Source organism: Equus asinus, chromosome 21 (genome assembly GCF_041296235.1).
Source record: "Equus asinus isolate D_3611 breed Donkey chromosome 21, EquAss-T2T_v2, whole genome shotgun sequence".
In the NCBI taxonomy this organism is placed as follows: domain Eukaryota; kingdom Metazoa; phylum Chordata; class Mammalia; order Perissodactyla; family Equidae; genus Equus; species Equus asinus.
The window spans coordinates 45,613,004-45,627,808 of record NC_091810.1 but is presented as its reverse complement, the minus strand read 5'-3'; the positions used below and the strand labels follow the sequence as shown (position 1 = coordinate 45,627,808).

At 42.5% G+C, this 14,805-nt stretch overlaps 1 protein-coding gene across 5 annotated transcripts in view; it reads right to left on the bottom strand.

The window, feature by feature from the left end:
- Positions 1 to 14,805, bottom strand: part of ACTR8 (actin related protein 8) — a 20,907-nt gene extending 6,102 nt beyond the window's left edge. For 3 of the 5 annotated variants that reach the window (XR_011496434.1, XR_011496433.1, XM_014827075.3), the window contains exons 1-13: positions 14,568 to 14,805; positions 10,467 to 10,637; positions 8,907 to 9,017; positions 8,168 to 8,272; positions 7,714 to 7,887; positions 7,108 to 7,201; positions 6,759 to 6,891; positions 5,348 to 5,501; positions 4,465 to 4,560; positions 3,813 to 3,953; positions 2,602 to 2,866; positions 1,706 to 1,869; positions 741 to 931 (exon numbers count right to left, since the gene is read on the bottom strand). Coding sequence is in view for 2 of the 5 variants with exons in the window: in XM_014827075.3 (XP_014682561.1) it covers positions 788 to 931; positions 1,706 to 1,869; positions 2,602 to 2,866; positions 3,813 to 3,953; positions 4,465 to 4,560; positions 5,348 to 5,501; positions 6,759 to 6,891; positions 7,108 to 7,201; positions 7,714 to 7,887; positions 8,168 to 8,272; positions 8,907 to 9,017; positions 10,467 to 10,637; positions 14,568 to 14,690 (1,875 nt within the window). In the remaining 3 variants the exon portion in view is untranslated. Of the gene's footprint in view, positions 1 to 642; positions 932 to 1,705; positions 1,870 to 1,986; positions 2,085 to 2,601; positions 2,867 to 3,812; positions 3,954 to 4,464; positions 4,561 to 5,347; positions 5,502 to 6,758; positions 6,892 to 7,107; positions 7,202 to 7,713; positions 7,888 to 8,167; positions 8,273 to 8,906; positions 9,018 to 10,466; positions 10,638 to 14,567 lie in introns of those variants that run through there. The other 2 variants (XM_014827074.3, XR_006517781.2) reach the window with 2 other exon arrangements.

The window sequence follows — 14,805 nt, the reverse complement described above, 5'->3', positions numbered from 1 at the left end:
GGCTCTTCAGGGAAAGGAAAACTGGGGGCTTGATGATTAAGTTAGTAGCAATTACAGCAGTCATCTTGTTTATCTGCACAAGACAAGTTAAATCTAAATTATACCTAAATCATTTCTTAGGAAGGAAACGAGTTTTCCTTTTTACCTTTTGTTCTGTTTTGGTCAAATGACTGTTTTCTTTCCCCAAGCCCACCCTAGAGCATATCAGGTAACAAAATCCAGCCAGCCCAGCCTGAAGTCTTTGCCTCTGGAAATCTAGACCTGAATGGGCCCCAATCTTTTTTTGTAATCCAACACAAAATGGAAAAAAAAGTTTTTTCCTATTTGGAATTCCAAGAGGACATGAGTCATGTCATACGTGCTGCTGTACTAGACAAGAGGGAAAATGTCATGACCATACAGTTCTTCTCACAATTCAGGCACATAAATCACACACCCACCCCTCGTGGGTGCATCACACACTTAGAAGTCAACTTCAGTGAAGAGCTTCAACACCTAAGAACCACTCAACAGCAGCATTTTACCTCACTGGGGAATCTGTGCGACCCTGAGAAAGGGGCAGGAGTTTACCACTGAAGAGTAAATTCATGTTTATTCTCAAATGTCCTGACTACAAAACCAGCTCATAATTTCACACCAATGTCCTCATCATAAAAGTTAAAATTTATTTATTTTCCATGAAACTTAAGCATCTAGGCCAATAAGTTAAAAAGTGTATATTCTGTAAGAGTCTTTTATACCAAAAGGCTTGCTTGTGGTCTTCGACGGTGACTTTTTCCTTCCCGTTTCACCACACGAAAGCGGCACGCTCTCGTAACATGCGGACACCAAAGCGCTGCCACTCTCGCTGATAAATCCACAGTTCCTGTGTCGTATCCAAACAAGCCAACACTGCCCCTCCTTTCCACGCAATCAGCCGGGGATCCATGTCCTGGAAGGGATAAAGATATTCCAGCATAAGCAGACAAGACGTATACTTAATCATTTACTAGAATTTGGGGGTGAGAAAAACCCTGCTGAGTCAATACCTAATAAGTCAGATTTTCAACCTGCATTAAAGACCCATGCGGGACCCATGAACTACAGACATTTTTCTGTTTCAACTGACAAGAAAACTTTTTAGTTTTTATTACTGAAGGTGCTACTAGTCACTATTATTCCACAAACAGGCCCTGTAGGCAGGAACATACGTAAGGAGATAATTTGAAGTTTGAGCGGAACAAATACATCTCACAACCCCTCCTTCAGGATTAAAATTAAATACGAACATTTACAGGAACTGTCTGTGAGATACAATGAAATATAGACACAATCTGTTTATAAATTCGTAGGTTTATGTTTCTTTTCAAGATAGTTCAAGCCAAAAAGATCCTTAAAGATCCACCTGGCCCAGGAACCAGCAGCAGATCCTTAACATGAGAGAGAGAGCAAAGTGGAGTTGTTCTGGCTGAGGGGAGAGAGCAGACTTGCCCCCACTAGTCCTTTCACAAAGTCATGCAGGAATCCAGTCCCCTGGAGCAGAGCTCCTCCCACCACCGCTGTACCCTGCTGGAAGTAATTTTTCCCACTTGCTCCAAGCCCTCAAGAACTCCCAGACACAAGCCCATGCCTCCCAGGATTCTATCCGTCCACAAACATTACAATTAGGAATAATCAATGCTGGTTTCATTTGTATACAGTCCAACTTGCACCACAAACAGCATACCTTGGGCCTTGTGATCACGTCTACATTTTCAATAATTCGCCTGAATGAAGGTGGCATTTTGTTGAGAATTCTGTGCTGCAGAAATTCTTGAGCTTTATGAAACATCAAACCACCTCCCACCACCAGGATGGAGCTGTACATCTTCTTTTTGGTATCATCAGATGCTGAAAAGATAGTGATATTCCTTCCGCACTTTTTCTCCATATCCATCACCTCCCTAAGCCACCAACATCTCTTGCCTGGACAACTGTAAGAGCCTTAAGGGTCTCTCTCCAACTCACCCTCAATAATGCGGCCAGAGGAATCTTGCCAACACCAGTGTGAGCATGTTGCTGGCCGCACCCTCATTCTGCTACTTGCACGATCAGGACCAAAATCTCTAACGGGACCAACAAAGTTCCACATGGTGTGTACTTACCACTTCTCTAGTCTGACCCTCGCACCCTGTTTCCCAGCCAAACTGGCCTTCATCCAGGCTTCTTCTGCCTAGAATGCCACCCGATCTGAGACTGCCTAACCCCCACTCACCCTGTAGATCTCTCTCAAGCGGCTCTTCCTCAAGGAAGCCTTCCCTGCCTGCCGCCCTCCACACCACCCCATACTGAGCAGAATCCCTTGTTAAATCCCTCCAACCGAAACTCTCAGTCAGTACCCTTCAGTTCAATTTTGTAGTACCTGCCACAGTTGTAATTTCACATTTATGTGATAAATTGACTTATTTCAGTCTCCTCCACTAGGCTATATGCTCAACGATGCCAGGAACCAATTCCCAACACCTGACAATGCAAGCACAAACTATGCACTCGATAGTTTTTGAATAAATATGCCACACTACACAACCACCCTGTGAACAGTTCACTTAACTGCTATCTCCCCACCTCCCCAAATGTGCTTACAACAGCAGTCTATACTATGAAGGATGGCTTTATCCAGACCCAGGGCTTTCCCTTCAAACAGCGAAATGGCAGTCTTCCTGGACATCAGTGCAGTGAGGGCCTCCTCAGAATCATTGCCAGCCATCAGACAGTCTCCCTGAGAGGATCCCAAATCCACCTCCTGGGAATGGAGTCTTTCTGGAAGATCAGAGGACTGGCCACGAAGATCCCCTTCAAATCCAATGGGTTTGGATGCAGACTTCCGGTCAGCAGTAGCTTTTGCAGACTTTAAATCAATGAAAAGAACAACCAAGTAGATGGTATGACCATGACAGAACGCTGCTCATGTTCTCCAGCTAGATCCCCCACTCCCTCCCTCCCTACTGTACACTACTACAAAAGGAGGGCTTGTCACCATGGTGCAGAGAGGAAATACACCATAGTGTACAACCAACCACCTGGTACCCACTCCCACATAACCTAGAGTGAGAGGTGGTGTACAGAGATGAGGATGTGCTGACAATTCCAAAGCAGTCACTGGCAGGCAGGGCAGGTCTCAGAACCTTAGTATTACTGGTTGAGTTTTAAAATTGAAATGTCAGTGTAGATGGACTTTTCCCCCCCTTGAACTATGTTTTTAAGTGGAGTATGTCAGTGGAATTCTTGGACCAGCAGCTGTTATGGAATCCTCATTTTCAGACCTTGTCTAACCACCTCAGGCTCACCTTTGGGACAGGAACAAAGACTAGAAAAGGTTTACAGTGCTCTTCTCTCCATCATGAGCTGCTGTTTTGTTGGCAGATGATAGCTTTAATTTGCGCCCCTGCATCAGACATTCTATTACTGCGATCAGCTTTGGACAAAGGAATTCAGGTCTTTGCCTATGCCACACACCTTTCACATTAAAATTAAAAAATGGGTGAGATTTTACTGGAAATACTTACTACTGGATAAATATTCAAAAGTAGACAATGTAAGTAAATAATATACACCAAATTCGTTATTAACTTGTAAATGTGTGGACTGGTATTCTGAAAACTAGATTAACGTCTGCCGAATGAAGAAATCTGTCATCCAAATTTAAATTTAGACTTCATTTCATCTACAGTTCTAAAATAGTATCAGCTTTAGTATGCTGTAAGATTGCAGTGGCTGCCATAATCCATTAAACATAAGCAAACTTCTCCTTCAGGGACAAAACTGTCTCCTTTCACACCAGAATTACTGCAGACCTGTTCCTGCTTGCTCTGTGTAGCCAACAGGTAATGTTCATCATGAGGATCCTCAGGGTCGCCCTGGGACCTGTGCTGCAAAGTTGTCATTTTTTGTCCAACAATCCCAAAAGTTGCTGGGTAAAACAAAGCCATTGGAGCCTGTGCATGGAAAGAAAGACATTGACCAATCAACTGAGGATACTCCTCTTGAAAAAACGAACCCATTAAATTTCGTTCTTCCAAAAACAAAACAAGCAGATCAGATCCTAGAAGTTAGACTGGGTAGCATTCTTTTTTGGGAGTAGCATTACTTCCTTAGTGCACGATAGGCCAGAAAACTCACGTATCATCCAACTGAACGAGTGATATGATACCTCAGAGAGAAATTTCAAAGCAAATGTACAGTACCTAGCAATCTACTTTATAATTTCCTAATAACAATGGTGCCCCTCTCTCTCATTAACAACCAGTCACATAGTGGTTAATTCAAAAGCCCTCAGATCTACTGTAATCCGTACTCCATCCGTTGCTTAAATGTTGGTTTAGCAGATAATCCACAACCAGTTGACATTCTGACCTCACGAGGTTTCCAGCAAGTGCACATTCTCTCAGTCTGACTGAACATGGCTGACTTTCTTTCTACCCATGGAAACATACATGCATACATTACCTGGAGTTTTTCATCTCCTAATCGAAACTGGTAAAGTAGGGCAGGGGAATCTGGATGTCGAATCTGAAACTCATGGTCCTGAAGCCCAGATATATCCTGATTCCAGGAAAAGATGCTGTCAGTGGATCAGTAAAAGTGCATGTAAACTCCTAAAATTACAATTATGCCTCTCTACCATCTAAATCTCACCTATAAAAAGACTGCCCTACAACTTTCTACCACTCTCACTGGAACTTAATAAAACAGAGTTCAATTGTACCTTGCCTCCCTTTTAACATTTCTGAAATTTCCAGCATCTGCATTTTTTTTGTTTTCTTCATTATCAATATACACTAATATAAAAATGACTGAAATCAATAAGCCAATTCTCTCAATAACTGGGGAATGTTACCTAGTCTTATGTTTCTCAAAATTTTCTTATTCAGAATATTGCTTGTAAAAGGTAAAAAAAAAAAAGTCTAAAACAAAACAAAAAAAAATGTAGCAATCCACATACAGCAATGATTAAACGCTGACTGTTCACAATACTAAGAAACTGCTTCAAATGGTGCCATGTCTGTACCTAAATATTTACCAGCCTACTACTCATTACACCTAAAGGTTTATCTTCATCCTTTATCAGAATGATCATAGATCCTACAAAGAAAGAAATTTGCTAACCTCTCTTCCTTAGAAAAACAAGCTGTGTTTTTCAGAGCCTGAGACACATCCTCATGGCTCTGACCTCACCAAGAAAACTCACTCCTTAAGAGCTTCAGCCTCAAGGCTTTATCACCTAGAGTTGACAGAGTAGCATGATACTGTTAAATTTTTAACTGCCTTTTAAATATCTTAAAATTTTCCTGAAAACAAAAATAATCAGCAATTTTGATTTTGCTCTCACCTGATCTAAATGACAAAAAGTTTCTTTAAGGTGCTGCAGAAGAAGGCAATCCATTTTATTTGTTAACTGGCATTCTCTGTATGGGAACCCAGCTCGCTGCATCAGCCAGTAAAAACATCTTGACACATCAGATCCCCCATATGCCAGACAGAGCCTAGAGTTAAGAGAAAAGGGCAGAGAAAGTGCAAAGGGTGATTCAAGAACTCCATTAGGCATGGTGAAACATAGCAATTTTCAAAAAATGTTTGTTGCAGGAATAAATTAAAGAAGGAAAGGACAGAATGGATGGATGGGAGAAAGGCAACTCTGGAAAAAACCAGTGGTGGGGCACCCAGAAGCAGTCATGCAGTTTGTAAACGTCTCCAAGAAACAGAACACACATTATTAAATCCAGCTCATTTCCAAGTCAACATGTTCACTATATGACAGCTGTTTGCCTATCTACACTCACTGGCATGTCAAGGTGGCAGGCACTGACACCCTAAGACAAACTGATGGGAGATTAGAGAATGCTAGCCAAACTGAATGTTTCTACAATTTGGAAAGACCACTGCTGAGTTATTTTAGTGGTAGAAGACCTGGGTCTAGTGTTTTCTTCATACTTTGAGCCACTGGCATTACATAATGTAAACAAGAGATGAGCCAAAATAACTTATTTCGAGTTTTTGAATGCATGGTAGCTTGGGGTGAGAGGGAACAGATGAACCTTTCTCATGCATTGCCTGGGCCCCCTTTTACATTTGTTTCTATACTCTGACACTCAAACTACTTATGTGAGGGACAGGAAGAACTAAAGCATCCTAAAGCAGCCATCCTGGGAACACTGCATGCTGCAGGAGCCCACATGTGCACTGCCTGGCCTGCTTACCTGGGTTGGGCTTATCTCAGGAAGGACAAGCAGCAAACCTGCCCTGACAGTTATTTTATTGACTTTTGTTTCAGTGATGCCATCATGAAGGAATCTGACCACCACAAAGTTATTCACCGCTCACTGAACACAATTATGACAACAAACGCAAATACTCAAAATGCTAGCTAGCCAAAGAATTCAGACCTGAACACCTATTTTCTGTTATACAACTTGCCTAAATAAAGCTTTGCTGTGAGTGTAATTGATATCTCTATGTCAGACCACACAAAAGACATAGAGCTGATCTCTGCAGGAAAGCACACAACCACTCTGGGACATTCAGGAGCTCCTGACTGAACCCACATGAGAGTTCCAATGGGAAGGGTAAAATCAGTCGTTTGTAGCCTTATAGAATTCACATGTCCAGAATAATGCTGGTTTCCTATGCAAAATTTGAATATATAATTCCTTATAAAAATTTCTTTCTAATTTGTGATGCTTTATAGTTGAACAGACTGTGAGGGGAGAAGGACGAGGAATGCCACCTCCTGAGTCCCTTACCGAGTGTTCCGATGGGAGACCCCATCCTCCACGCAGCACACGCTTGTCTTCTGGTCTCCAACATCTACAATACACGTGCTGCTTAAACCACTTCCAAAGGTGGCGCACACAGACTCCTGATGGACCACAATCCCTGAAAAAACAAAAGGCAGAGGAGTGCTCAGCTGGGGAGCAGTGAAGATCCTAAGACAAATAATCAGCAAAAGTCTAGGAGTCTCTGGGCAAGTGTCCAAGCATCACGGATCCTCTCAAATAAGCATTTCAGCAAGGTAGTGAATTAGATTAACTTTGTCAGTAATAAAGAAAAGAACCTCATTTCAAGTAGGTTTCAATGGAATATCAGACATACCTGAAAAACCCATCTTCATTAGGATCATATTCACTAATTCTTTCACATGCTGTTTATTATAGATATCAGGAATTAACAAGATACATCTATAATACTAAAAAGAAGAACAAAGAAAAAAGATTAAATAGTTAACACTAAAGTCCAGTCAAAATAAATGTCACCACACCTGTCTTCAGAGAGGATTCTCTCTAGAGGAGGAGCAGCAATGGTTAGAGGCCCAGAATAAAAACTCAAACCTCTCTGTTATTTCTTGGGTTTTATGAAAAAACAGAAAACGTTAAAGTTTGGGCTGTTTTTTCCTTTGAATTATTTAAAACTTCTGAAATAAAAAATAAGACAAGTGATGTACCTGAAAAAGGTCCAGAGAGGGCTTATAAACATGAGGAAGCTTGCTGACTGCAGAGTAGTAGAGAGACACCCAAGAAACAAACAGAATAAGAAAAAGAGAAAGCAACAGAGGGAAACTCAGTGAAGAAGAAAAGATACCCTCAACGCCTCAAGGCTGAGAATGCTTCAAGGACACAGTATTACAGACAACTCCATAATGTGTCCTTTTATTGACCAAAAATCTTAAAGACAATCCAAGTACTGGGAATTTCAGCTCACCTTTAAATCTTTCAGTGGGATTTCCAAGTATTTTTGTATTGCATGAGACCATATTACTTCGATATCTGCCAGAACAGCCGTAAGGGAGCCCCCAGGTCCTGGGTGAATATTTAACTGACCTCTTCTAATAGGCCAGTGGATATTATAACAATCCAATGGATTAACATACAAGGCCTAGAAAAGACAGGGAGATGAATACATTGTTAAAACTCTTCTCTCACGGTTTTCTGGGTTCACATTCAAAAATCTAAGGCCAGAAATTATCATTAACATTTGCTGAATGTTCTAAATGCTGAGAGTGTAGAATCTAACATTTCAGGAGACAATATGAATATGTGGTCCTCAAAGTAGGATTATGGAATGCTAGGAAACAATAATTGGATGGCAAAATAAATGAATTTTTTGACTAGGATCAGGTTTTCTCCTTCCATTTCACTGTAAAGAAGTTTCCTACCTCTTCTCCTACCAAAAATTCAGGGTGATGAGATGTATTTGTCCACTTGTTTCCAGAACAGTGATCTAAAATTGCAGGTCGCATCTGCTTGTTGTAGGAGCGTGCCTGCAATGAAAGAGCATCAGAAAATTCTCTGAATTTATGCAAGAAAAAAAGTGGGGGGAGTAGTATGAGTCCCCTTTTCCCCTCTCTCTCAGAGACCAGGTAAAGTGGCAAATCTTAATCACAAATCCAAGATATCTGGCAAAATACTGACTGGTAACAAAAGGATTCTCTTGCCCTCTTCTGCAATCTTGATTTTTTCTGCGATTTTAATGCCTAGGCTGTGATTCACAGCCAGTCCATAATTAATACTACACTCTGCTTAAAGTCGAATACAAATTTTTATATCATACTGACTCATGCTCATACCTAATAGTACTGGTTTATCGTATAAAACGGCAAATGTAGTAAGAATACAGCTTCCCAATAAGATCCTGGAATTGTACACTTAATACTCTCAGGTAAACTGTAAATTTTCATCAACTTGCTATAAGAACCACAACCTCAAAAATTATTTGGCTTGCCTAAGCATTTGTGACACTGATTCAGGTATTCCATAGGTGGCTATGAATGTTCTTTCTTCCTATTTTAAGGAAATCTCATCTTGCGTCTGCATAATGAAATAGGGAGAGCACACAATGGCATTATGATATAGTAGCTGTGGTAAAAGAACAAATCTAAGGAGTTGAGACTGAACCTGTTCAGGGGACACAGGAATCCGTCTTGTACCATTTGACATCTTTTTAGACCATATTGCTTGATCCACCATTTTAAGACCATTTTGTCTTTGTTCGTTACTTTCAGGTTTCTGGGAAAAAAGAATGAAATATGAGCAGTACGAAGGATTTGGTGAAAAAGAAGGCAATTTGGCAAACTAGTAATTTAATCCAGCAATGGGAAATGCTCCCTTGTCAATAAATAGCATTTCCTTAATCTCTGCCATATGTATTAATCTTCAGAATTCAAAGTAATCTTTTTATTATTTATAATGAAAGTCAGAAAGGAACCCTCACCATAAACCAACTATTTGCAAAAATCTATAACCTCAAATGACTTCTGGTTGATAAAATTTTTCCTAGCACCCCTCAGAGCATAGCTACTTTATATTTACAAACTACTTCAGAGACTCTTCCATACCTCTACATAATTCTCAGGTTTACAATTTTATAACAATGTTATATTACTTCATGTGTTATTTTGCTTAATCAACAAGTACTCAACTTATTGTGATACAGTAAAGAATGTAAAATACCCATAAATATTTGTGTAGATATGTTTTGTTTTCTTTCCATTTTTATTCCTGAGATTTATTCCCTAAAGTAGAATTCTAAGATCCAAAGACATAGGTGAATTTTAGACTCTTATGTCGTCAAGTTATATTTAAATTTAGAAGTGGACTTAAGTATAGTCTGCTAGTTATGTCAAAAATTGGAATCCTAGGGCTTACTATCAGAATTATAGAAACTGCAAGTTCCTAAAACTATCCTCAATTTAAAACTTAAAAGTGGATTACAATGCAATATATATATTTATCACCTATCTTGAAAATTTTTCCTAAAAATTACTATCTGCAAAAAGTAAGTGTTGGGGCCAGCACTGTGGCCACATGGTTAAGTTTGCATGCTCTGCTGTGGCAGCCCAGGGTTTCACTGGTTCGAATCCTAGGCACGGACATGGCACCGCTCATCAGGCCATGATGAAGCAGTGTCCCACATACCACAACTAGAAGGACTCACAACTAAAAAATACACAACTATGTACCAGGGGGCTTTGGGAGAAAAAGGAAAAAAAATAAAATCTGTAAAACAAAAAAAGTAAATGTTTACTGCCTTTAAATTATGATTTGACCTAAGATTGTAATAAATGTTTATTGTGGCAATTCAATTTGCTTATGGACTGAAAATATGAGCTCAGTTTAAACTCTAAGTGTCTGGAAGAGAAAATATGGCAGTCAGTTAATAGAGACTCGAACGTATCACTTCAAGTGACAATTCTGTATCTTCCATTAAGATCACATTTATCAATACTCAATTCATCCTGATGGTTAAAAAAAATTGGACTTACTTTTGTTATAATTATTTCTTTACAATCTATCAGATGAAAAATGACATTTGTAATCCTGAATGATGCTATTGTTTTAAAACCCATTAAAGCTACAAATGTAATTATTCAAGATAACTGTGTACGCTTGGATGTCTAAGCCCTCTCAAGGAAATAACCTTGGGCTTTCTCTCCAGGTTCTCCAACTCTGACTTACATTTAGTCCCTCCCTTAGGAGCCAGTTGTCCTTGTATGCGGGCTGCCCTTGTTGTTTGTGTCTTCGTGCAATGACATGAGGAATGCTGGCAGGAAGGGTGTCTGTGGCTCGACCAATCCTTAAAGTTGTTGAACCTGGATGTATGACGACGATGAAGTTGCTCTGGATTTGCTGCAAATATAAAACACAGGAGTGTGCCCTTAGTAAATAATCTGCAGGTAACAAGTTAAATAACACATAGTAACAAGCTAGACTAAGAAGCTAGTTTCCTGTAATGACTATTGAACTCAAAGGTATCAAAATAATTCAGTAAACAGAGTTCTTTGAGAGGCATCTGGTTACTGCTCCCTGCCTGAATACAAACTCATTTTGTATCTCTGTGTTCCTAGGATCCGACTCACAGTACACAGCCCAACAAATATTTGTTTAAATTAATAAAACCATAATCACCCAATGTAAATTAACCTGCAATTACTGGACATTTCTGTGCCAGGCACTGTGGGTACAAGGGGTACCAAGAATAAGTCCCGACTGTCAGAGATGCTTCTGTTTACCAGGGAAGACAGTCAAACAAGGAATAAGAGTGTAGGGAATACTATGACTAGTAAAGTGCTGGTTCCCTAAATTTGAATCACCTAAAGATGCTTGTACAAAAAAAAAGAAAAAATGACCCTAAGCCTCCCACTACAAATTTTCTAATTCGGACTCTCCAGAGAGAAAGCTGAGGAGTCTGCAATTTTCAAAAGCTCCTGAGGTGATTAATATGATCACTCAGGTTTAAAACCACTGGTTGAACAGGTGACGGAAAAAATTAATGTAAGGAGAAAAGTATTATTTTGTAATCCTGGGAAGTAAGACCCCTTCCAAGTGCGTGCATAAACCGTATTTTGGTCATTGTTTTTAAAAACTTTACCGTTGTTGGTTCTGTGCTACTTACCTGATTGGACAAAAATCTGGGGTTAAAAAGCCCAAGTTCACAATTCTATCCTCATAAGTCAGATAACTTGGCTGCATTTCACAATCCACTCTCGGGAGACAGTGAACAAGGACTGATAAAGCACAAATCAGGACAGTGGAGTGGGGACTGTGGACTTTACTTTCAGATGGTAATTGTTTTAGATCCATAATTCACAAGGGGGCAGAATCTAATCTGAATCACCTGGGGAACCTTTACCATGTAAACTTGTTGGAGACCCAAAGCTTCAGTAGGGAGTGGGGGAAGGAAGAAGAGACCCTGACAATCCCTTTGACAACAGGATCCTCTGTTAAGAGCTAGCATTCCAGCGTGACTCCTCAGCTAGCACCTACTCTGCCTGCCCTGAGTTAATGTGGTGTCTTCTTGGCAAGTTTCCACTTAAAACATTTCCACAGCTTGCCAATTAGATTAAGTCCAGAACCTCAAAGATCAAGACCCTGCCTACTTCTCTAGGCTTACTCTGGAACAACTTCCTTTTTGGTCTCTCTCTCTTTTTTCGTTTTTTCACTTGAGGAAGATTAGCCCTGAGCTAACATCTGTGCCAATCTTCTTCCACTTTTTTTTTATGTGGAGGTTGCCACCACAGCATGGCTGACGAGTGATATAGGTCTGCACCCAGGATCCGAACCTATGAACCTGGGCTGCCAAAGCAGAGCATGCCAAACTCAACCACTATGCCACAGGGCCAGCCCCGCTTTTTGGGTCTCTTTAATCCTCCCAATCTAGGTGTCTCTTGATTTCTTAACTCACCATGCTGACTTCTAGGCCTTCACAAAAGCAATTCCCTTTGCCTACAATATTCTTTCTCTCTGGTAAATCTTACTGCTTCCCTTAGGTTTGAAGTTAAATGCCATCAGACTAGGTTTGCTCGTCCCCCTGCAATACACAGTCATGTGTCGCTTAACAATGGGGATACATTCTGAGAAATGTCTCACTAGGTGATTTCATAGTTGTGCAAACATCATGGAGTGTACTTACACTGACCTAGATGGTATAGCCAACTACACACCTAGGCTCTATGGTACTAATTTTATGGGACCACTGTCGTATATGCACTCGGCCATGGACTGAAACATCGTCATGCAGCACATGACTGTAATCTTAGAGCATGCCTTCTTTTCATGACACTTGTCACTCATAATTATTTACTGTCTGCCCTCCCAACACATAAAACTCTTCTTGTGAAAAGGGCTCACTTCTGTCTTGTTCACTACTCTATGCCGGCACGTGGTACACAGAGCCAGGGGGTAACTGTTGAATGAGGATGGCATCACTTTCACACAGCATGATGCTGAACAGTACTTCCCAAGCTTTTTGTGCTGTGGCAGACACCATCTGTCCAGCAGACTGGGACAAACAGACGAGGCTGCCTGCCATCAGGGATACCCATAACTTTGTTAATGGCACACAGGCTACTGGACATTGAGAAGTTCTGAGGTAGTACATGTAGTATCCAAAAGTATAGACAACTATTTTTAATAATTACATATTTATTTTAATGTATTAGAAAAAAAACTAGCTGGTACATCCTACATATTATTTCCTGGATACTACGGCTTAAGATAAGATGGAGTAAAAAAGTTACCAAGCAAACTACAGCTCAGGTGCCACAGAGGATAGGGAAAAACCAGAGAGTGTTAAACAACTGACTGAAGTTAAGGAAATGTGGCTACAGTGGTTAAGGGCTCAGGCATGGAGTCACAGATCTGGCTTCAAATTCAGACTGCATCACTTCCTCGCTCTGCTGAAGCTTCTACCACAGAGAGTTACTGCAGGGATTCAGAGTTAATCAAGTAGCTCAGAGTCTGGCTGGCGCTTCAAAAGTTCTCTATCACCTTGAGAAGGGGCCAGACTCTTTGGCTTATATGACCATCATGATACGGCCCCTGCTAAGATCTCCAGTCTCATCTCTTGCTTCCTCTTCTTCCTCAACTCCATGCTGATCTCCAACACTTCACATCCTGTTCTCGCCCCAGGTCTCTTCCGCGCTGTTCTCTCTCTCTCAGATTCCTCCTTCCCCCTGCCTAACTCCTAATCATCCTTCAGGCCTTAGTCCAGACATCACTGCCTCTGAAGAAACTGTCCCAGACCATCAGGGCTGGAGGAGGTAGCTTCTGCGGGTGCCCAGTAACTCCACAGGGTCCTCCCACCCCACGCTCTGACACCTGTGGCCCCACCACAACTGCGAGCTCTCCCTCCAGCTTCCCCCTCACAGAGCAGGAGAATCCTAGAGGGTGAGAACCCGCAGGGCCCTTAGTCTGACATCCAGTCTGCCCCTCAACTAGACAGATGGAGAAACTGAGGCCTGTGCAACAGTAATAACCCCCCTGAGGGCTTACCATGTGCCAGGCACTGTGCTGTGTATTTTACAGCCGCTGCGTATTATCCTTAACCCCTCTACCAGTGAGGAAGCGCCCTCAGAGATGTCCAACACGAAATTCTGAGCATTTAAATGCCTCCTGACTTCTGCTGAGAACGGTACCTTGCCTCTGCCCGTTTTCCCATGGCAATGTTGGTGTTTCCTTCACTAGTAAGATTATAAATATCAACGCCCTGTGCCTGCCATGCTACTTGCAAATAACGTTTTTCTGGTTGGTATGGCTTAATCTTGCTCTCTCTTTGACACACTAGTTCCTAACGTTTATTCAGACAAACGTCTACCTTCTCCCTCCTTTTAAGCTTGACATGACCTCCAACTACCTGAGATTTCCTTAACCGAGAAGAAAGTCTGAACCCTAACTCTCCGTCACCAGCACTGAGAGATGCTCCCTGGGAGCCAGGCCCGGCGCTAAACGCCACCTGCGACCGCTGAAACCTCAGAGCAGCTCGGGAGGCAGGGGACAGCCCCGTCCTCGGTCACCGCGGGGACGCCGAGGCTCGCACGGCGGCTGGTGGAGGCGGGCGGTGGGGACGCGTCAGTGACCCGGCCGCCCGGCCCCGCAGCCCGCGGCGCTGCCTCGCCCCGGCGTCCCGACCCGCGACGACCGGGACGGGTACGGGCACCCCCTGCACCCCCCACGAGGGGCGCCCCCAGGCTGTGCACGGCCCCGGCCTCCCCACCCCGCCTAGAGGCCGAGGGGCCGAGGGCGAGGGACCCCAGCCGAGACCTGCCCCCGGGGCCTCACCTCCTGCAACGACTCCGGCACCAGCGCGGGCACGATGGGCCGCTTCACGCCGCGCTGCTCCTTCTCCTTCTCCCCGCCCTTCTCCTTCCCGTTCTCCGCGTCCCCCTTCTCCGCCTGGGTCATTGCGGCCGCCAACACCCACCAGCCTCCAGCCCCAGAGCGGCGCCGCGACCACCAGAGCGCAAGGACCCTCGCGCAGGCGCAGCCTCCGTGCCAGCTGCCCACAATAAAGATGGCC